Below are 22,542 nucleotides of genomic sequence, written 5' to 3'. Positions count from 1 at the left end.
AAAACTGTAGTTACTCATAATCTTACTACCCATAGGAAATCTATCTCAACAGTCTGATGTGATTTCCTAACATCTTTGTCCTATGAATCTATATGTATGTGTGAGTTGCTGTATGTATTGTGATCATATTATATATAGTTCTGCACACCCTGAATTTCCCACTTAAATATTATGTACATTTTACCATATTACTAAAAAATCCTCCAAAAACTTAATTTTTAAAGTTTGCAATACTAAAAAAATTAAATTTTACCATATTTTACCATATTATTAAAGCCCTCCAAAAACTTGATTTAAAATTTGCACTACTAAAACTTTTTAATCATTTTAGTTATTTAATTATTATTATAGATATAACTACTTAGTATTTATTCAGTAATAATACTTTTCTGGATATTCCATAGCAACATTCTTTTCTGCATCATCAGACACACCTAATAGATAACATTAATATAGGATACACTGTCCCAATAGCCAGGGTTATAAGTAATTTCGGTTTCTTTCCTACTCAAGAAAGCACAGGACTAAGAATAAAGGTACCCGTAATGCCATTATTACAGGGATAACTGCTCTGATTCACATTAGAGAAAACCGAATTATCAGAATTCTACTATTCATTCACCTATTAATTGACAAAATTTCTGTGGTAGAACTCACAACTGACATATGTCCAGACCCTGCAGTGGAGAGATGCTAACTCTACAGGTATTATACAACTCAGTGATTTACATTTTAGATGAAACAAATAAAATATAAACTCATTAACATCATTCAACAATTAAGACGCTTAAAAAGAACATTCAAAACAAAGTTCCAGAAAACTCTTTTTCTCTTTTTTTAACATTACTTAATTGTTAATATAACCTAATAAAAGTCAAGCTATCTTTTTAAACTTTTGTTATAGCAAATTTCAAAAACATACATACACACTAATCCCCAGACCCAGCTTGGATCATTTTGAAGCAAATCTCTGACAAGATATCATTTTAACTGGAAACATTTCATGTGTTCAGCTAACTTTAAAAGCAATTTTATCAAACTGATAAGACTACAGTAGATTGTGAACATGTTAAAGTAGTGGGAATATGGCTAATTTTCCCTCCATTTTCAAATATTCTGTAATATTGACATATTGTTTTAATAATTAAAAGTATCATTCCACATCTAAGAAACTACAAGATTACAGATTCATTTTAAATTTTCTTTGTGGCAGAGGATATTTCCTGACTGTAACATAAAAACCTTATAAAATAACCTAACAACTCTAAAAACTAAAATTTATAATACCCACTGGAAGCAACTTGTGGTTTTCTGGAAGTGAACTGGCAAGATTCTCCAAACCCTCATAATCTTCCAACATATAATAACATTCAGCTAGACGTTCCTGGTTCCGGCCTTGTACATAATATTGTACAGCATTCAACCTATAGAAAAGTAAAAAAAAAGCAAAAGCTTTTAAGACGAATGTGAATCTCCTGGTAAATAAGCATTGTCACCACAAATGTTCCTTCATTAGAATTACTAGTATTACTCTAGTTACCACCTTCAGTTACATTATGTCTTTGAAGCATATAAATTGGGCGGGGGGGGGGGGGGGGGCATCTAAAGACTGTGAAGCATCCTTCAGTTGCAACATTCTTTGGATATTCTTAAGAAATATTGTTGCAATCTGATACACAGTTGTACTTCCAAACGCTGACGTAAATAAATAAGCATACTGATCAAAATGAAAACTTCAGAATACAAGTCAGTGATCTGAAAATAATCTACAATAAAACAAGCAAATATAAAATGCTTTTCTTACCTTCTTCAGAAATAAATCATACAATGTCTTTGAAATGCACACTGTGGTCTTAAACAGTAGAAAGCTGCCTGAAGCTAGGCACACATTTTGTGAGTATGGAAACTCCAAAGTTTTACAGCACTTATCTAAGGATCTATCGCTCCCCAGTGTTCATCTAAAGCTGTTTTGAATTTTAGGATCCAGGAGGATGGCCTTCAATTTTCCCAGCATTGCATAATAGGGAATTACTCATACATGCCGCATGAATGGAGAAGGTGGTCCACGTAGGTTACCTACCATTTTTGTCGATCAGCAAAGTAGTCTCCGATGGCATTGTGGGCTTGCTCTAGGAGACTGTCATCTGCATCGCCAGATCCAGTTTTCAGGAGCTGGAGTACTCTAAACCAATCTCCCAATTTCAGCCGAAGGCCAATAGCAAGATCTCTACAAACGATGGCATCTATTCATTCATTCGACAAATAATTTAACAACTGCCTACCACGTGCTAGGCTCAATTCTAGGGAACTAGGATACACAGCAATGAACTGACAATGTACCTCTCCAAACATTTTAGAAACTTAACCAGGAAAGAGGCAATGGGGAAAACCAAATATTTCCCGCCTCTTATTTTCCTAGAATTCCAATTTTCCTAGCAAAATAATGATTTAAATAATAATCCCTTCTTTTCATCAATTTCGTAGACATAATCAGGCTTATTTAAAAATCACACATGTAAACACATTTGGTTTTATCTTTCTTTTCAGGGTTTAGGCTGTATTAGGGATCTCCTGGAAGTACAAGTAATATTAATAAAAATTAGACATAATGCTTACAGCTGAAATGAGGTTCATACATTATTTTATATAAATCAAAAATGAACAGAGTAATAAAAATCAATCCCTAAATACTGTTCATTTTTATTTCATGCTCCTTGACAACAGAAAGTTAAATACAGGCCTAAATGAAAAAAGATAACCCAAATATTGAGCAATGTAATAAAGGATAAAAGCCCCTAGTCTCTGAAGTCTTATATTTTTCTCCTACCAAATGAAAAAAAATCCATGGCCAGCCATTAATATATGTAAAAACAGAAAAGAAAACTGCCTCCAAATTACAAAACGTAAATTAATGAAGGACATGTGGAATATTCAGCTGGTAATCCAAACTGAAATTATTTTCTAAAGAAATGGTATGATACATTTAGACTACTGTACTTTCTTCATTTGTACAAACAGATCACGAATGCCAAAATACTTCAGACTGCCTGTACCTTCATGACTCACCTTCTGTCCATATCAAGATACATTCTTTCGGCCTCTTCAAACCTGCCGAAATAGGCAGCAACCTCGGCCTGCTTCATGGACTCAGTCTGCAGATTGCCCAGACGCTTCACAAACTTAATGCCTTGGTAATCTTTGCAGCGTACAAATGCTTGCTCTGCAGTGTGCAAATCCAGCTTCTGAAGAGCTGCTTCAGCCAGTAGGCGCCTTTATTACAAAGAGAAACAGAAAATCTTATTGCAATTATTGATAAACAAGTCCTGAACCAGAATTCAATCACTATACCTATTGTTTCCAGTCAAACATGGTGGGAAGCGATTAACACATTTATACGTGTTTCACTTAATTTTATGCTCATTTTGAGTACTTCCAAACCTAAAATGAATTTCTGTATTTTAAAAAGAAGAGCAAGAATGGATATCTACCCCCATGAAGGCTACCACGAGAGTGGGGAACAATAGAGCTGAGACTTTCAAAGCATACACTAGTCATTTGGGGAAGATTTTTTATTTTTTTACTTTTTTATTTTTTTAAAGATTTTATTTATTTATGTGACAGAGAGACAGCCAGCGAGAGAGGGAACACAGCAGGGGGAGTGGGAGAGGAAGAAGCAGGCTCATAGCGGAAAAGCCTGATGTGGGACTCGATCCCGGATCGCCAGGATCACGCCCTGAGCTGAAGGCAGACGCTTTAACGACTGCGCTACCCAGGCGCCCCAGATTTTTTATTTTTAAATACCAAAGTCGGGGGTGTGGATTGTCCTCTATGAACTGAGATGCATCTTCAATTCCAACCTTCTCAATCAAGGCTCGACTATCTCGCAAGGACCGAATCTCAAAGTTAATTATATAATCCTTGTTTGGATGTTCGGGATTCTAAAAGCAAACATGAAAAGTCAGAAAGTCAACTGGCTGCCTTTAGAGTGTTCCTTTTTTTACAGTAAAACAGACGTGCACACACCCAGAACTGCAACACCTTGTAAACCAACATGGGAAGAAAAGCTATTCCAATGTGTGGGTCTTTCAAGCTGTCTGGAAAACACCCACAACCCACAAATGAAGTTCCTCCGGAGGCTATGAGGCTGCCCATGGGGAAAAGGCAGTGGTGGAAGAAGGGGTCTCTTATAATTATGCAGCCTCGTTTCCCTCAGCTTACATGTCGTGTCCCCAAGAGCTACTATTCTCTTCTTGCCCAAAGTGCTGCAGCTTCCACCAGAGCAGAAAACACGTGTGCGGGGCCTCTACCCCTTCACTCCTTCATCCACTCTTTCCTTGCCAGGGGCAATGAGACTGCGGCTCCTTGTGCTGCTCTGCAGCACACACGCAAATGAAAGAAAAGGGGCTAGTTTTCATCACTTCTTCCCTTTTCTTAATTTTGCAAGCTGACCCCTCCAAAAAAAAAAAAAAATCTTTTTTGAAGGCCAGCCTTGCAGGAAAGAACTAGCTAATGCGCAGAGAAAAGAGTTATAACAAACTCGCCAGTATCCTACATATTCCAAGCAAAGAAAAGGTGAAGCATAGGAGAAAATTAGAAAAAACAGCAATGGCTGCCAGAGCTGAGCTGCGTGTGCCCCTCCTTACCCTGCAACTAAACCGTTGCATTCAGAAGCTAAAATTTCTCCGGGAAATCCCTGGCACAAGGTAGAAAGTAGTATGGAAAGAGCATGAGGTTTGGATTCAAACAGACCTAAACTTAAATCCTAATTCCACTGCTCACTGGCTATGTGACAACTCTTTCTAAAACCTGCTATAAGCCCCCCTCCCGTGCCCACCCAGGAAGCCAAGGCCACCTTCCCCAAATAGAAACCCAATCACGTCACTCTCCTGCTTTACGCCCCCAATGACTCCAGGATGTGGTCCAAACTCCACAGAAGGTACACAAGGCCTCTTATAACCTGGGCCAACCTCCCCCATCACCGTTCCCCTTCTTCATTTCTGCCAGTGCTACCCATTACACACACCAGCTTTGAAGCCAGATGGCTTGGAGTCAAATCATGTCTCTGCCTCCTGCTAACTGGGTGTCAATGGCAAACCAGTTTATCTCTCCAAGCCTCACATTCTTCACCTGAACCAATGAAGACAGTAATCAAACTTACTTCCTAGAGTTGTGAGGATTAAATGAGATAACACATCAAACATCTAGCACAATACCTGGTTGTACTACTCACATTACTCAGTCTCGGAACTGACCAGTGCGCTCTCGCTGCAGACCTCTGAAGGGCTACGTCTGCCAAACAAACTACAGCACCCCACGCCTTGTCTGGTCACTGAATTTCTTGTCTATCTCCCCAACCGCTCTACTTGAGGCCAGGAACTGTGTCTTACGGACTGCCAGTAAACATTTCCTGAGTCAATGAACAGATGAACTTTTGATAAATCACTTTACTCACTAAGAGCCTTCTTCATCTAAAAATGAGGTCTGTGTAATATCTACCAGGCATGGCTGTAATGACCAATGAACAGTGATCCATAATGACAAATGACAAATGAACACCTCTTATGAAAGATACTTTAGTAAACGTAAATTGAGTGAACTTCCTTTTTTCCTTTTGCATTCTTTCTGCTTTAGTCCTCCAAGAAATTTCTCAAGGAAAACAAAACAAAACAGGTTCATAATAAAAGGCCTACAATGTATACATCAAACCAAAACATGAAAACATGCTACAAACTGCAACTAACTTTGGAAATGTAAAAAGCTACTACCCCAATTCCAGAGAACTGGATGAAGTACACAGAAAAAGTAAATGCTTTGTATAAAATGAAGGTAAAACTCTTTTCAATATATTCTTAGAGAAAGAAATTCTCAAAAAATGGTCAAAGAAGGCCAAAGTAGGGGTTCAAAAAGATATCTGGCATCAGAAATGGATTATTTTATAAAGCCTGAAAAAAAATAGGATAGTGGCCGTGCAAAAAAAAAAAAAAAGTTACTCAAATATCCTAGAACTACAAAACACTAAATTATCAAATATTTCTTCAGTTCCTCTGTTGATAATATAAAAACAATGACAACAACAACTAGCTACCATTTTTGAGCTCTTGATTCTAGCACTGTGGTGCTTTTTACACAACACCTTACACAATAACAATCCTGTATGATAGGTACTATCATTATCACCATTTTATAGAGGCAAAAAATTGAGGCTCGTAAACAAGAAAGGAAAATGAGGCTCAAAAAGGTGAAGGAACCTGTCTAAAAGTGTTGCAAGTGACAGAGCAGAGTCAATCCACATTCCTAACAGGGACACTATACTGCCTGGTGAAAAAATAAATCCCAGCCAAGCCAGCAACAGAAATAGAGTTGCTTTTTAAGAATTACCTTCAGTATCTCATCCAAAAGAACAGATTTAATTTCTAAATCCTCAAAGTTACAAATATATCCAGAAGTCTGAATGGGCTCCTTTAAAGATAAAAACAAATGTTATGTTAAATTCTACAAAATTTTCCTTCCTTTAATATATGATTTTATATTTTATTATCAACATTTTCAAACCAACAGAAACGTAGAAAGAATGTCATTAACACCCATATGCCCATCATCTAAATAATTATTAATATTTTGTTAAATATGCGTTAGCCAATTTTTTGGCTGAAATATTTTAAAGTAAATCAAGTAAGTTTATAGACATCATGACATTTCACCCCTAAATATTTCAGTACATATTTCTAAAAGATAAAGCTGTTCTTAAGAAAAAAATAGATGTTCTTTACATGGTCACATTACTATTATACCTTATGTAATCAATATTAATTCCTGAATAGCATCTAATATCAGTCCAATTTTTCTCAATCCAAAAGCTCCTAATGCCACTAGATAATTCTTATTCATGCAATGCAACATTAAACTTAATTCTTAATAAAACTGACAAACACTCTATTTGTATGTAAGTACATAGGTCAAAGAAACCTTGTACCATACGGACAAGTCCATCCTCTGTAACATTAGCCAGAGAGCATTCCTGATAGATTTTCTATATAAGAAGACTTAATTTGCCAATATGTAAATGCACAAGTCTGTTACAGGTCTGTCTCTTATCCTAGTGTTACACAGGCTGATAGAAATAGTGTAGTAAATGCATATGACCACGTAAAGCAGCTGCCCTAAATCCCTGGTAGAAAAAGTAGGTGTAAACATTATGTAAACAAAAAGAATTAAACTCTCAATATACTTACTACCTCCAAGAATGCTGTAGAAAGGATAAGTTAATGTCTGGTAATGGAAATAATACCAGAATGTAATATTTTAAAAATATGCGTGTATATGTATATCATGAAACAGAAAGTAAGCAAAATCCAAAGGAAACAACATATTGAATTTATAACTCTGAAACCTAGCTCTTCATATGATAGAAACTACAAAAATTATAATAGGAAGATACTAAAAAGATGGAAATTACAGGTAAAAATTGAATTAAATTTAGTTTCGGTATGTCAAAGTTTTTTTTTTTTTCAAAGATTTTATTTATTTATTTGACAGAGATAGAGACAGACAGCGAGAGAGGGAACACAAGCAGGGGGAGTGGTAGAGGAAGGAGGAGGCTCATAGCAGAGGAGCCTGATGTGGGGCTCGATCCCACAACGCCGGGATCATGCCCTGAGCCGAAGGCAGACGCTTAACCGCTGTGCCACCCCCAGGCACCCCTAGTATGTCAAAGTTTAAGAATAAGGCTCTTGTATATACATTATATGAGTTCATTGAGTCTTAAAGTGATGATTTTCTTTTAAAAAGTAAAAATTGTTGATTATACTAGAAAATTTTACAAAATCCCTTTATTTCTTAAAAAATTGTACTATGTAAAGGCAAATAATATGCCTTTATGAGCAATGAACAGAGAGGATCAGAACAAAATTTAATTCAAAAAGAAAGAACATGGTATACACAACTAATGAATCATCGAGCCTTACATCGAAAACCGGGGATGTACTGTACGGTGACTAACATAATATAATAAAAAATCATTATTAAAATAAAAAATAAAAAAAAAAAAAAGAAAGAACATGGGGCGCCTGGGTGGCACAGCGGTTAAGCGTCTGCCTTCAGCTCAGGACGTGATCTCGGCGTTACGGGATCAAGCCCCACATCAGGCTCCTCCGCTATGAGCCTGCTTCTTCCTCTCCCACTCCCCCTGCTTGTGTTCCCTCTCTCGCTGGCTGTCTCTATCTCTGTCGAATAAATAAATAAAACCTTTAAAAAAAAAAAAAAAAGAAAGAAAGAACATAATGACATACTTCTTATAAATTCTAGAGGCCTTTGTACACTTGAATTATTTGATACTACATGTATCCAAATATACCTGTATAAAAATGTTTACCATTAGAAATTGTTTTATTTTTGGCTAGATAAAAAACAAAGCAAGGTAGCCAAAAGGTAACGTCATAAAAGATGATGTGTGGCTAAAAAGTTATACCAAAAATAAAGAGAATAGAAGAAAATACAGGTAGGAGGACAGATCAAAAGTTAAGAGTTTCCAAAATAATCTATGATTATTGGCACGTAAGAAAATATGCAAATATTTGTGTAATTCAGATTTTAAAATGTCAACCAACTTCTGCCTGAATGATCTCAACTAATTCTCTTTATTTTCCAAAATTCACTAGATATCCATCCACATTTCAACTGAATATGAAGTTTTAGACCAGTGGTTGACAAAAGCAGGACACACTCCCCTACGTAGTACCTAAGAAATTTATTTTTATCAAGAAAGTATTTAAAATTTCACTAATCTACACTATATTAAGTACTCTTATTCAGTACATGAGTCAAAAGGTCTCAGAACACATACAATATAACAAGTATCCTGAAGTGCTTATCCCCTCGATTACAGCGTATTGTGACGTACTGAAGTTTGTACATACCTAGTGAAGAGGATTTAGAGACTAGAGTATCTAATTTTTAGCTAACCCTCATAAATTGGACATGTGGTTTCAAAATCTTCCTGCAAAGAATTTGTGAATTAGCGGAATATTAATAATGCAAGCACAAGCAAACAAGATGAGGCAGAACAGTCACCTTCCTTACTCCCGACACAGATTCCAGGGTTAGCCACATTACAAAGTGAAAGCAATGACAGTTTAGTCAGGGCTGACAAAAAGTCAGTTAAAAAATGGAAATTATCAAGAAGACTGTCTGAAACATGGGATGTTTCTAAGTTAATAATTCCACACTCTATAAAGTGTGCATTATGCTTGAGACACTAGCTAATCGTAGCATGAACCATAATATGACATTTTAAAATAAAGTTTACTTCCTGTTATTTTTTTTCTCATTCTTTTAAAATTGCTATTTCAGGGACATGATTCATAATGTACTTGTATTAATATGGTAGGTCATGTATATAATTTCTAAATAAATAATTACACACATATGAAGTATAGATTCAAAAGTTTGGAAGCCCCTTGTTTGGTAAAGAAGTGTATAAAAATGAGAGGGTGAGTGACAAAATTATGAGGTATGAAAGAAATATGAATATGAAATAGCATCAATGAGAGAGAAGATCCAAGAAAAAGACTAGAAAAGCTGAATCAGGACCTTGAGAGGGTCACTGGAGACAAAAATGATCAAGCACGAAATATCAACATTAAATAGTGATTTCCAAATTCTCAAAGAAAGTGTGCTTTATCAGTGAATTACAATGTCACATACAAATGGCACCCCTTTTTCACTTATAATCTAAAGCAAACTTTACAGCTTAAAGAAAGGTATGAATCTAGAATTCATAACAACGCTCAAAGGGATAAAAATATACTCAGTATTAACTGTCAAATGCTAGCCTATGTCCTGAATAATAAAAGAATATGACGTCCTACGGCAGTCCCAGTAAATTCGGTTTTGAAGAGCGTGTCCTTACACGATCAGTCAATAAGCAGCTACAGGAATGAACAGCAGAGGAACTAACCAAGCAGGGATCACAGCCAGCCAGTGTCCTCATGAATGAAAAACAGCAGGGTTTATAAAGAAATCCAGTCAGTGGTAAGGTTGAAAGAAATTCATCTAGCTCTAAAGCCAACAGAATTACTCGCCAAGCCAGAAAACAAACTCAAAAAAAAAAAAAAAAAAAAAAAAAAGGCTGCTCTGTTAAAACTACTTAAGAAGCACTTCGCGCCAGACCAAGATGTCTCTTCCCCCTGGTGCTAGACCGAGCGTGTGTGCTACACACACATTATGAACAGCCAGGCACAACACTCTCACTCGTCCAGCCATATGATTCCCGACTTAGTACACACGGGGCCAACGACGGAAAAAGGACCCCAACATTCAGAAAGTATTCCTCTCCCATTCTCACGGTTAACCTGTGGTTACCTGTCAAATTTTCACACTTGTTTTGTGGCAAGCATCAAACTTCCCTTGGACCCTTGCTAGAAGACCCTGCTTACAGGTCAAATGCAGCAGCCCTGAATGCCTTTCCTTTCAACCATACTCAAGGACTAAAAATTACAAAGATCCTTAAGACTCCTAAAAGCTTTAACAAAGCCTTTGAGAGCCATTTATATCAGGTCATTTCCCAACCCAGAGATCCTGAGTAGAGCCAAAATGGGGAAATGTGAAAATAATTTAGGATGTTAAACGGACAAATAGTTTACCACTAAATAAATTACTCTGGAAGATCTTTGGCACCTCAGGAGTCCAAGCATGCAATTTCTTTCCAAAAAGGAAACTGTAAATCCACACATCAATTAATGACATCCAGCATTTATCAACTTCTCTCTTATTGTTTACATTTCTTGGGTACAGCAAGCATACAGAAAATTCCGAACTAAAAATCCGTTAATTATTCAAAAATTGCATAAAAGATTTATTTCAATGACGTTTTGATTAGGCTACCACTCAAATTATTTGAAATTTCCTTAACACAAATGCTAACAGTTGATGCAGAGCAGACCAAGTGACAGGAAAATTCCAAGCTTAAAAATTAGCTGATGTGAGTGGCAAGTAGAATATCAAAATATAACTTTACAATTAGTGAGCAAGGGGCTTCCTGATACTCCAGAGAGAGTAATCAGTCCACGCGTGCATATTCATAAAGTTAGCAGGGTGAGAAAGACCAGGATTCGTGGCTGACAGAGTTGATATGAGTACAAATAAGACCAAGGAGGCACAGATCAAGGTGGATGGAGAGGCAAAAGAGAATAAAAGCACAAAGCAATTTCAAAACCACATTTTTTTGATTAGGTTGTTCTAAGCAATTTTGGTAAATGTTACTACTGATTTTCTTTTTTTCTTAACTTTCTGACAAGGAAAAAATAAAGACTATATTTTAGAGACCATGGCTCCATCTTTTAAAAGGAACAGATAAACGCTTGGGAAGTACCTCTCAGAGAAAGCAGAGAATATTTAAAGAATCAGGATTATTCCCACTTAAGACCAAATATGTTTTAATTCCACAGAGATGTCTCTATTTATTTTCAGAAATTCACGCAACCAACACCAACAAACCTCTTAAGGAAACACAAGTAAAATAGCCAGGTTTCACTACCTGGCTCGTTACTTATGTACTGCTAACGCTCCTCTCTTGTGCTTACCTCAGGATCCAAGTTTCTGAAAACATACATTCTTGTCTTCTCCATCATGGCAAACAGATCTGGGTTATCTTTGGCCCACTTCATATCCCAGACATCTTTCCGCTCCAGTTTTAACAACTCGCCAATGACCTGCTGTCCTGTGCTGTCTGTTACCCGAGCATCCAAGTCAAAGAAAGTGAGAACTCCTGAGATGTCGATGACAGCCAGACGACTACAAATAATGACGGTGGAGAAGGGAGACAAAATTGTAAAATGACGATCGGCAATCGCAAACATAATTACCTGTTACAGTTCGTCTGCAAAATCAGTTCATCTGAATCTGGAAGAAGGCAGAAATGGCTTTAAAGAAATAGCTAGTGTTAAACAATTTTTTACAAATTTGATAGAAGACATGGACTACTCTCCATTTTGCTTCCTTGTAAGGAAAAAGTATCCAAAGGAATTAAAGAAACTGACATGCAAACAATTTAAAGTATTACATTGGAATTTCTATATTTTGCCCAATTAGAGAAAAACACCTAAACACAGTATAATCAATACAACTATCTAAATAGAAATATAGTATAGTAAAATCACACTGAACTATAAGACAAGTTAAAAACAAATACACATCTTTGTATTTATTACATAAATCCAACAATCCCAACTGGTAAGTTCTAAACCCAACAACTGCATGAGGAGAATTTTCAGACTTACCTAGAGTTGCAATTCAAGGATAACTGGTAGGCTCGACAATTAAGGGAATATTTTTGAATTAAACCAACATTAGGAAGACTATATCTCTGAATGGTGCCAGATTCACGACCCTATGGAAATTACTTTTGATTATTAAAGCATATTTACATAATGAAATTAAATTACAAATACAGGTCTCTCTATATGTTCATATATTTGTTTCCAAAACCAAAGTGATGGTGTCATAACTAATTCCCAATTCTAATACTAAATCACATTACTGATTACATATGTATCTCCTAATTTAATTAAAACCCTTTCAAAAGTGGCTGAAGATGATCTATTTTTTTTTCATGTAGCATTCCAGAAAGAAGTCAGAAACCTAGCGGTTCCATAATACATAAATGCTTACATCACAAGGAAGAAATAATAAGGGTTATTTAACAGTTGTTGTCTAGGTGAATATGCAGGGTACACGAAAAGCTAAAATATAAAGCATTTATTGAATTAAATTTCATATATATGAAAAATCAATATAAGATCACCATATGAAACAGTTGTTACTGAAAGTCTATTATTTTTCATCTATAGCCACCCATCTGATACTAGTTAGTGGCAAAGGGAGATGATCAGAAAGCAGTGATACAATGATTATTAGTTTAAATGGTCTAAAAACAAAACAATGTAGGGGCGCCTGGGTGGCTCAGTCCGTTAAATGTCAGCCTTTGGCTCAGGTCGTGATCCCAGGGTCCTGGGATCAAGTCCTGGGTCGGGTTCCCTGCTCAGAGGGGAGCCTGGCTTCTCCCTCTCCCTCTGTTCCCCCGTTCATGCTCTCTATTTCAAATAAATTAATTAAATCTTTAAAAAAATTTTTTTTAAATAAAAATAAAACAATATAAATTACTATGCAACTCTGTGCAAGCCTTAATGCTGACAGATCAACAGTTGGTATAACAATCAGGAGAGAACTGTGGTTTCCAAACCCTCCTGTGCCTCTGGCCATGGCAACAGGACAAAGCAGAAGGTTCCACTCAGCCAACATTTCCCTCCCCCCTTTTTAACCAGAGCGGCAATGTTTTTGCAGCATGATTCTCAAGAGGGGCCCATCAGAAAGGCTGGAAGGGTGAGGGGCAGAATATTTTTTAACGTATAGAAGGGAAGTATAGGTTTCAGAAGATTGACCATACTGGAGTACGAAGTAAGATTTTGTTTTTCAAAAAAAGGGTCCTGCAGCTTCAAAGGTTTGAAAAAGTAATCGTTCTAAAATCTTCTACATTTCAACGGTGAAAAGCAGTTTTAAATGCAGAAGATATTTTCTCCATTAAAACTTCTGGCTGGTATTAAACTATCTGAGTACATTTCTTATAGGTAGACTCTGTCATTTAGGAATTACGTCAGTCAATTTTTGCGATTGATATGAGTTGCATGTTATTTTTTCCTGCAAATGTCAGAAACACAACTAACACTAAAACAACAACGACGACAACAAAACCCTGCCATACAGCAAAGAATCTAAAAAGAAAACGAGAGGCTCTATAAGAGAAACTGCTATAAAAATCCTGATGAGGAAAAACAAATGCTATGTTCTTAAGATTTTGTCCCCCATAAAATTATCTAATGGCTAAAGAATGTAAGTAGGACTGTAAACACACACTATTAAGGCTCTAATTACATAATTCAAATTCAATGACTCCACCAGCATTACTATATTAAAGTAAATATTTAGTTCTAAAATTAATATTTTCAAATGTCAGAGCTCAAGAAAAGACACTGTAACATTGATTTTATTTGAAAAACTGGCCCTGGACTTCTTCACTTTACTGGTTAGCAAACACAGCACCTCTTCATTTTAAGTCTTATGAAAGTAGCTGAGCCAAAACCCTTCTCCAACACAAAACAGCAGGCCGCACAGAGGAGGAAGCTTTCGAAGATCTGCTACCAGCATCCAATCCACCCTGCACCTGCCAACCCCATGTGGCTCCTTCGACCCAGAGTCACATTCTCCCCAGCGGGCCACAGTGACACCCATTTTATAAGCAGCTCTTTTTGCAAATGCTTAACAGTTTGTGAGGCAATCTTTAAAACTTTATTTCTTATGTTGGACTTAGTAAGCTAGGTGCCCACAAGATGATATTCAAATCCAAAACATATTACTTTATTTTTATAATTTAAACAATTCTTATTCATCAAATCAGTTTGTTTCGAACTTACCACGATCAGTGTCTTATCAGATGCAGTTATGGCACAAATCGGATCCCGGGTGCCCTAAAATGAATCATTATTCTTTAACAAATATTTATTGAATGACTAATCTGGTAAAAAAAAAAGGTAGTACGCAACTGACCAAGAAGAATACTTCAATGTATTTATTAACTTAACATTTACTTAATAAGCACCTACTACGTGCTAGACACTGAACTAAGCACTGGAGACACTCGGATAAAATCTGTCCCCTCAGGGATTCCTCAAAAGCCTACTGGGGTAGACAGCGGGCCGAACACCTAATGACAGGACAGTGTGATACAAGTAGAGGTGTGCTCAGCAGTTGTGAGAGCGACAGAGGAAGGAACATCTCACCTACAGAGAAGGGCACAAGGAGGCAGAAACCTGAGCTGAGTCATAAAAGAAGAGACAGCAGAAGGACAGACAGCCCATGCCAGAATGAGGGAGGGGAAGTAGCAGGGCCCTGCACAAGCCTGGATGGATCTCAAGAGCTTATATGCTTAGTGAGAAAAAGCCAATTTCAAAAGGTTACATGTTACATGATTCCATTCACTTAAAAAATTCTCAGAGTGACAAAACTAGAGATAGAAACAGATTCTTGGTTGCCAGGGGTCAGGGATGGGGTGGAGAGCAAGCACGAAAACGGAGAACTAGCAAGCCCCTCCCCGATGGTAAGATTACATAAAACTACACACATACATGTACATGTAAAAACGAGTGAAAACTGCGTAAGGAATCGGGTGGGAGTCCAGTTAACAGTGTCATTACCAATATCGATTTCCTGTTTTTGATGTTATCCTACAGTTACGGAAGATGTCACCATTGAGGGAAGTGGGATAAAGAGGTTCTATGTACTATCTGTGCAACTTCCCGTGAGCCTACAATTATTTCAAAGTTTTTAAAAATCAGAAGAAAAAAAGCACACCTAGAAAAAAGGTTTTCAGAATAGACATTTTTTTAAAGAAGTACTAGAAGATGTTATTCAATAAAAACAAATTCTCAGATCTCAAAATAAAGTTACAGTATTTCCAAATTTACAGCTATCAACATTTGCTTCAAAAGATCACCTACTTGAATGGCTTTACTATAATCAAGCACCCCATCCACGGATCCAGAAGGAGTATCATCAACGTGATAAATCCTGGAAGAAAAAAGAGAGAATTTCAAAGATGGTCTAAGTACAGATTATACCATTTCATAATCTCTAGAACAATTAAAGGATTGGATGACACCAATGAATACTGTCACATAACATAAATGTCCTGATTATTTTAAACAGTTCTTGACACAGCTCCACCCCATAAAGGTAGAAACTACCTACCAGGTGTTTACCAGTTATGCAAGTGATATGTTCCTGAAAGTTGTGCTAAAAACGTATTTGAACATTGAATCACGTATTTCCAATGAGTTTCATTAAGCCCCAACAGATATTTCACCTTATTCTGCAAATGAACATCACCCAGAAATAACTTCTAATACACTAAGTTTCTCTGTAATTTCACCATAATTTCCCTTCTATCAATGTGCTTAATAAAGGTAAAGCTTAAACGTATTTGGGAAGCTCTAATGAATGGAATTTTTGTTCTGAAATAAAGAATCATTCCCTATGTTCCCTGTGTTATGAAGATGCACTATTTTAGACTTCCCCCATCTGAGACCTTCAATATACTACTATTCACACCATAGCATCTCTACTACTTTACTCGTCTCTCCCACCAGTTGAGGAGTTTCCTGGAGGCAAAGACCATGTCTCTGGTGCCTAGCACAGTGCCTCACACACACAGTGCCAGGTGCTCTATGGCTGCTGGAAAATTATTAAGGTGAGTGGAGGTGAACAGGGAAGATACATCACAGAGTGGCTACGAGGCTCTGGGCAAGCTACTTAACCTCTCTGAGCCTCAATTTCTCCATGGGGAGAATAAGGGCAACCTTCTGCAGGGTTTTTTAAGAGGCATAAATCAAATAATGTTTGTAAAGCACATATGCACAGAGCCTGGTCATCAAGAAATCACAGATGGAATACAGTCACAAGAAAATCAAGCCATTTTCTATCTTTAAAATATCAGGAAATTTTATCACTGTGAAACTGAAATCATAAGTGTACTTTCATCTATATACTGAGATCGAATGTTAAATAGAAATGTATTAAATGCAGAAAGAAACTATATTTAAAAAAGAAATTAATAAATTTAGAGGTGCCAGGTACTTGCATTTTAATACATTTCTATTGTATATCCAGCTACTATTTCTAATTATCACAAAATGGAAGTCAAAGGTCAGAATAGGAGATCTCTCAAGAGATCATGTGACCACCTTCTGTCTCTTAAAACAAGTAGATTACTATAAGAAAGGCCAATCTGAGTAAGCGTTTCAGAGCCAGATCAACCTGGCTCTATGTCCCATTTCTACTTATCAGCTGGTGACCTTTGGCAAATAATTTAAGCTCCTATGTCTTAGTTTCCTCTCTGAAACAGGATTCATAAGAGTGCTGACTAGGCTTACTATAGTATCTGGCACACTAGAAGTAGTCAATCAATGATGGCTGCTCTCACCACCATCCACCATATTCTACAGATGAGGAAACTGAAGCCCAGACAGAACCTGCCCAATCATTAAAACTAGTAGGTGTGTCCCCGATAGAAACAGAGGGAGATGCTGCCATCTCAAAGCCAGAATATCTTTAGCTGGCTCTCAGAGGACACTTACTCTATGGAGAGGCTAGACTTTTCAGTTCCAACTTTGTCCTAAGATCTCCCTGCAGACTGTGGTTCTCTTGCTTATTATTGCTACCGCTGTCACATGCTGTCCTGAGAGAGCCACAGATTCTTCCTGCTTAGACTTTCAGAACTACTGAGAAAACAAGATACAGTATTTTTCAACTGTTCCGGTGTTTTGTTTTGTGTTTTGTTTTGTTTTGTTTTGTTTTGTTTTGTTTTAGAGAGGGAGAAGTGGGGCAGAGGCGGAGGCACGGGGGAGGCGGGGAGAGAGGGAATTTAAGTAGGCTCCATGCCCAACACAGAGCCCAGTGCAGAGCTCAGTCTTAAAACCCTGAGATCATGACCTAAGCCATAATCAAGAGTTGGACACATAACAAATGAGCCACCCAGGTGTCCCTCAACTAGTTGGTTGTTTTTGTTTCTTTTGTTTTTGTTTTTGTTTTTGCTTCGACATGAAATCAACATCTAAAATATTTTTACTCGGGACATTTCTCCTATCTTAGTACACGAGTGAGTCTTAAAGGGAAGGGAAGATTGCATTAAGATCTCAAGCATGTGTGAGGGAAGATGATCTGATATGACCCCTGCTGTCCACTCCCACCAACACAGGCCTACACCCTGATTAAGAATTCTCAGCTTATAAGTGAAATAAATCAAGCAGAGAAAGACAATTATCATATGGTTTCACTCATTTGCAGAACACAAGGAACAGCAGGGAGATCGATAGAAGGAAGGGAAGAATGAAGGAGAGGTAAACAGAAGGGGGAATGAACCACAAGAGACTATGGACTCTGGGAAACAAACTGAGGGTTTCAGAGGGGAGGGCGGGTGGGGGGATGGGCTAGCCCAGTGACAGGTATCAAGGAGGGCACGTATTGCATGGAGCCCTGGGTGTTATACACAAACAATCATGGAACACAACATCAAAAAGTAATGATGTACTGTATGGTGACTAACATAACATAATAAAAAAAAATTTTTTTAAAAAGAGTTATTAGCTAAAACACTCAACAAAATGCTTTATTTAAAGGCCTAAGGTAACAACAAAAGGGGAAAAAGAGTATCATCAACAGAGATAATATAACTGACAAAACACAGTAAATGCATCTGTGCCTTGAGACTTACTACAGGGAATCCCCCCACATCCTAACTCCTAACTTCTTTATGTGGTAGAGCCCCCTCTATCACTTAACCCCAGACTCCCTCGAATCCAGGCCAAGAGAAAGAAGCCAAGTAACCAGTTTGCCCCACCTGAAGACCTCCTCCATATCTGTCTAAGAACCTGCCTCTCCTATGGAGACTGATACTAGAATCACCCCCACCCTTCTGGAAAGACGTATACCACTAACCCATAAGAACGAAGCTTTGGTTAGACATTCAGTTGAATAATCATATTTATGGTTTACCCTAATATGGTAAGAGTAGATGAGTGAGAATAGCTATTTCCTTATAAAAACACAGATTTCCACTCTTTATCTCCAAGGGCTTTCTTTTATTACAACATGCTACCTCTCATTTATTTTGATAAATTTAAACAAATAATTTGAAAGATTTTGAAATTAATGGAAAAATATTATTTCTAGTAATCAAAACAATTTACAGTTCTCAAGCATGACAATTTATAATTAACTATATCTGATTTAAATGCGATACGGTTGAGCTACTAAAAACCATGCATCAAAAGATATACCTTTCTCTCCCTTCTTTTCGAGACCGCGTGATCTGATTAATTTCCAATGCTGTGAGCTTCTTTGCCACCCGATACTGCCAGGTATAAAAGGCTTCTTTTGAAGCTGCTATCACATGAGTTTTGGTCATTGCAACAAATAATGGTACTATTAAAAAGAGCATTAAGACAATTAGGTTACAGTTACACAGAATGTTTGTGCTGCAAAGGAATTCAGTGAGTATTGCATTCAACTCCTCATTTCAGACAATATACCTCACATACAGTCTCTGAAATCAAAAAGACTCAAAAGTTTGTAGAACTATACAAAAATGTTACATCAAAATGGATCAAAGACCTAAATGTAAGAACTAAAACTTGTAGAAAACCTAGAAAAAAAAAACTTAGGAATAAATCTTTGTGACTATGGATTAGGCAAGAGTTTCTTAGATATGATACCAAATGCACAAGCAACAAAAGAAAATGTAGATAAACTGGACTTCATAAAATGAAAAACATTTGTGCTACAAAGGACACCATCAGAAAAGTGAAAAGACAACCCACGGAACAGAAGAAAATATTTGTAAATCAGATACATGATAAGGAATTGTTTCTAGAATATGTAAAGAGCTCTGACAATTCAATAATAAAAAGACAAATGGTCCAATTAAAAAACGGGCAAAAGATCTGAACAGACATTTCTCCAATGAAGATACACAAAGAGCCAGTAAGCAAAGGAAAAGATGTTCAGCTGCATTAGCCATCAAGCAAATACAAATCAAAGCACAATGAGATACTACTTCCATCCCATTATAATGGCTAGAATAAAAAAGTTAGAAAATAGCAAGTATTGCCAAGGATGTACAGAAATAGTAGGAAAATAAAGTCCTAAGTCCACTTTGAAAAACAGTTTGGCAGTTTCTCCAAATGTTAAATACAGAGTTACCATAGGCCCCACCAACTCTGCTCCTAGGTATATACCCAAGAGAAATGAAAACAAATGTCCACACAACACAAAAGCTCACACTAAACGTTCAGAACAGCATTGTTCGTCATAGCCAAAAAGTAGAAACAGCCCAAATGTCCATTAACTGATGAACAGAATAATCAAATACCACTCCTTCCTCCTGTACCCCTTATCATTACTGCTTGGTTTGAGCCTTTATCCTTCCCTCTGATCTCATGTCTTATATTTCCTCATTAATTTAGAAAAGAAAATTCTCCAAAGTTCCTTCCTAATTTAGGAATATATTCTCCTGAACATAAAACTTTTTTTTCCATCTGCTCTGTTTTTTTTTCCCCAAGACTTTACTTATTTATTTGACAGAGAGAGAGAAAGACAGAGAGCACAAGCAGGGGGAGAGGTAGACAGAGGGAGAGGAAGAAGCAGGCTCCCTGCTGAGCAGAGAGCCCTACGCAGAGCTAGCAGGGCTGGAGCCCAGGACCTGAGATCATGACCTGAGCTGAAGGCAGATGTTTAACCAGCTGAGCCACCCAGGCACCCCCTTCTGTTCTGTTTCCTAAAGAACATTTAATTAAGCTCCTACTGTGTACCCTTTGATGACACAGTCATATCAAATCTACCTTAAAGATTAAAAAATGGAGGAATAAAGAAATAAAGTAACTTGTCCAAGGTCAAAAAACAAACTAAGCACACACATTCACACAAAATATATAAAAACAACAAAAAATCCTTCATAAAAGATCATTTTAGTACCTATTTTCTAAACTCACAAATAATTAGAATACTGCAAAACTTATGTTTTATTAAATATTAAGCAGAATTCATATAGCCAGAATGAAGGAATGGTGTTAAGAGCAGCTACCATTTATGAAGTTCTTGCTACAGTCCCAGTAGGTATTTAAGGCAGTAAGAGACTTAGAAAGTGGACAAAGAATTAGAAATCAGACTAATGGTAAAATGTTAATTGAGTAGATTACCAACTTTGGGTTTCAAATTCAAGAATTTTTGGGGCGCCTGGGTGGTGCAGTCGTTAAGCATCTGCCTTCGGCTCAGGGCGTGATCCCGGCGTTATGGGATCGAGCCCTACATCAGGCTCCTCTGCTATAAGCCTGCTTCTTCCTCTCCCACTCCCCCTGCTTGTGTTCCCTCTCTTGCTGGCTGTCTCTATCTCTGTCAAATAAATAAATAAAATCTTTTTTAAAAAAACAAATTCAAGAATTTTTATATGCTAAGTAATTCAGTATAGTTGAATCATACTAAAAAATTTTTACATTACAATTGTTAAGATTTTTCTATTCAAAACACGTACTATTGTTGAACTCTAGAGGGAGCCAGAAGCCTTTCCTGTAGGGAACAAGAGGTTGAAAGGCAGTCCTGGAGAAGGGTAGCAAAGGGGGGGGGGGGGGGCACTGAGTGGGATGAATGAGCTCTCCAGGACCAGGCTTTGCTCAGCTTTCTCTGACCCTGGCTCTTCACTAAATCCTAAGACATTTGCTAAATGTTTACTAAATTCCACCACAGATACTCTAATGCTGCCTATTATGCCCTTAATGTGATTTGGAGGAAGCTCACAAAGTTTTCAACTACTTTCAAATTTTCCTAAGCATATGAAAGCATTCCTCTATCCACTGTTTACCTACAGCTAAATTACATTCATGTTCCTTTCTGATATATCCTAAATAATCACAATAACTAATCGTTAGCCTGATTAATTCAAAATTAAAGTGCTGGTGGTTCATTTAAAGAGTTAGACTTTGGGATTCAAGCGACAGATACTTGCTTAACTCTGTGGCCTTAGATAAAACACTTATTCTCTGTTTACTCCCTGCAACTGAGAATGATAATAATACCAACCGTATACAGCTGCTTAAAGATCCAAAGAGATAGTAAACATAAAGTATAGTACAGTGCCCGGAATAGAATAAAAGCTTAATTATCACTTCAAAGCCAATATTTATTGAATTTTAAATGTATATATATACCAGGTACATATTGTAATATACTAATTATAATTACATAGTTATAATATATACAATATATAACTGGAAGAATATATAACAAACACACTCCATTATATCTATTCTTACACAACTACTCCATGGGGTAAGCATTATTATCCCCATTTAGCAGATGAAGACACAGAAGGATGGAGGGCTTAAATAACTTGCTGAAGCACACAGCTGGGAAGTGGGAGAAGGTGGGACACAAGCCCAGTTAATCTGGCTCCAGAAGCCGTGTACTTAACCACTATGGCATACTGTTTCTCATTAAGGGTTAGTAAGTATTAGATGTGGTTACTATTATTGTCTTTACTTTTATTACCTACATAGGTTTTTATAATAAAATCACATACAAACCCACCGGTCAATATAAAAACCAAATACAAATGTATCTGAAACATAAATTCTTTTGAATCAGTAGGGTAGTAATTTCAGCAAATTCATATGGGTAGATAATCCTATCTACAAAAATTACGCTACATCTTCATTAAAAGATTCAACCCATCTAGGTGGATTCGTTCTTAGTTTCCTAGAACTAAACCTCCAGGAAAAAGTTAAGAATCCAAATTTTAACAGAACATTTTAGAAAAAGAACACAACCAGGATAAAAGCACTCCACATCCTTCTCAACTATTCATCATCTGGAAAAAAATTTCAAATATCTAGAATGATTATTGGAAAATAAATTTTTTAAGAAAAAGTCTCTTCAACAAATGAT

General features: G+C 36.8%; 1 protein-coding gene across 2 annotated transcripts in view; it reads right to left on the bottom strand.

Moving 5' to 3' along the window:
- WDR35 (WD repeat domain 35) overlaps nt 1–22,542 on the bottom strand; it is a 57,075-nt gene that overhangs the window by 9,233 nt on the left and 25,300 nt on the right. For both annotated transcript variants that reach the window (XM_026519378.4, XM_057309248.1), the window contains exons 12-21: nt 18,885–19,029; nt 15,549–15,618; nt 14,466–14,519; nt 12,276–12,385; nt 11,580–11,790; nt 6,379–6,459; nt 3,802–3,938; nt 3,067–3,270; nt 2,081–2,227; nt 1,292–1,424 (exon numbers count right to left, since the gene is read on the bottom strand). In XM_026519378.4, coding sequence (XP_026375163.2) covers nt 1,292–1,424; nt 2,081–2,227; nt 3,067–3,270; nt 3,802–3,938; nt 6,379–6,459; nt 11,580–11,790; nt 12,276–12,385; nt 14,466–14,519; nt 15,549–15,618; nt 18,885–19,029 — 1,292 coding nt within the window. The remainder of the gene's footprint in view (nt 1–1,291; nt 1,425–2,080; nt 2,228–3,066; nt 3,271–3,801; nt 3,939–6,378; nt 6,460–11,579; nt 11,791–12,275; nt 12,386–14,465; nt 14,520–15,548; nt 15,619–18,884; nt 19,030–22,542) is intronic.

This window comes from Ursus arctos, unplaced genomic scaffold (assembly GCF_023065955.2).
Source record: "Ursus arctos isolate Adak ecotype North America unplaced genomic scaffold, UrsArc2.0 scaffold_8, whole genome shotgun sequence".
NCBI lineage: Eukaryota > Metazoa > Chordata > Mammalia > Carnivora > Ursidae > Ursus > Ursus arctos.
The sequence above is the reverse complement of the archived record's forward strand: the minus strand, read 5'-3'. Positions and strand labels throughout refer to the sequence as shown.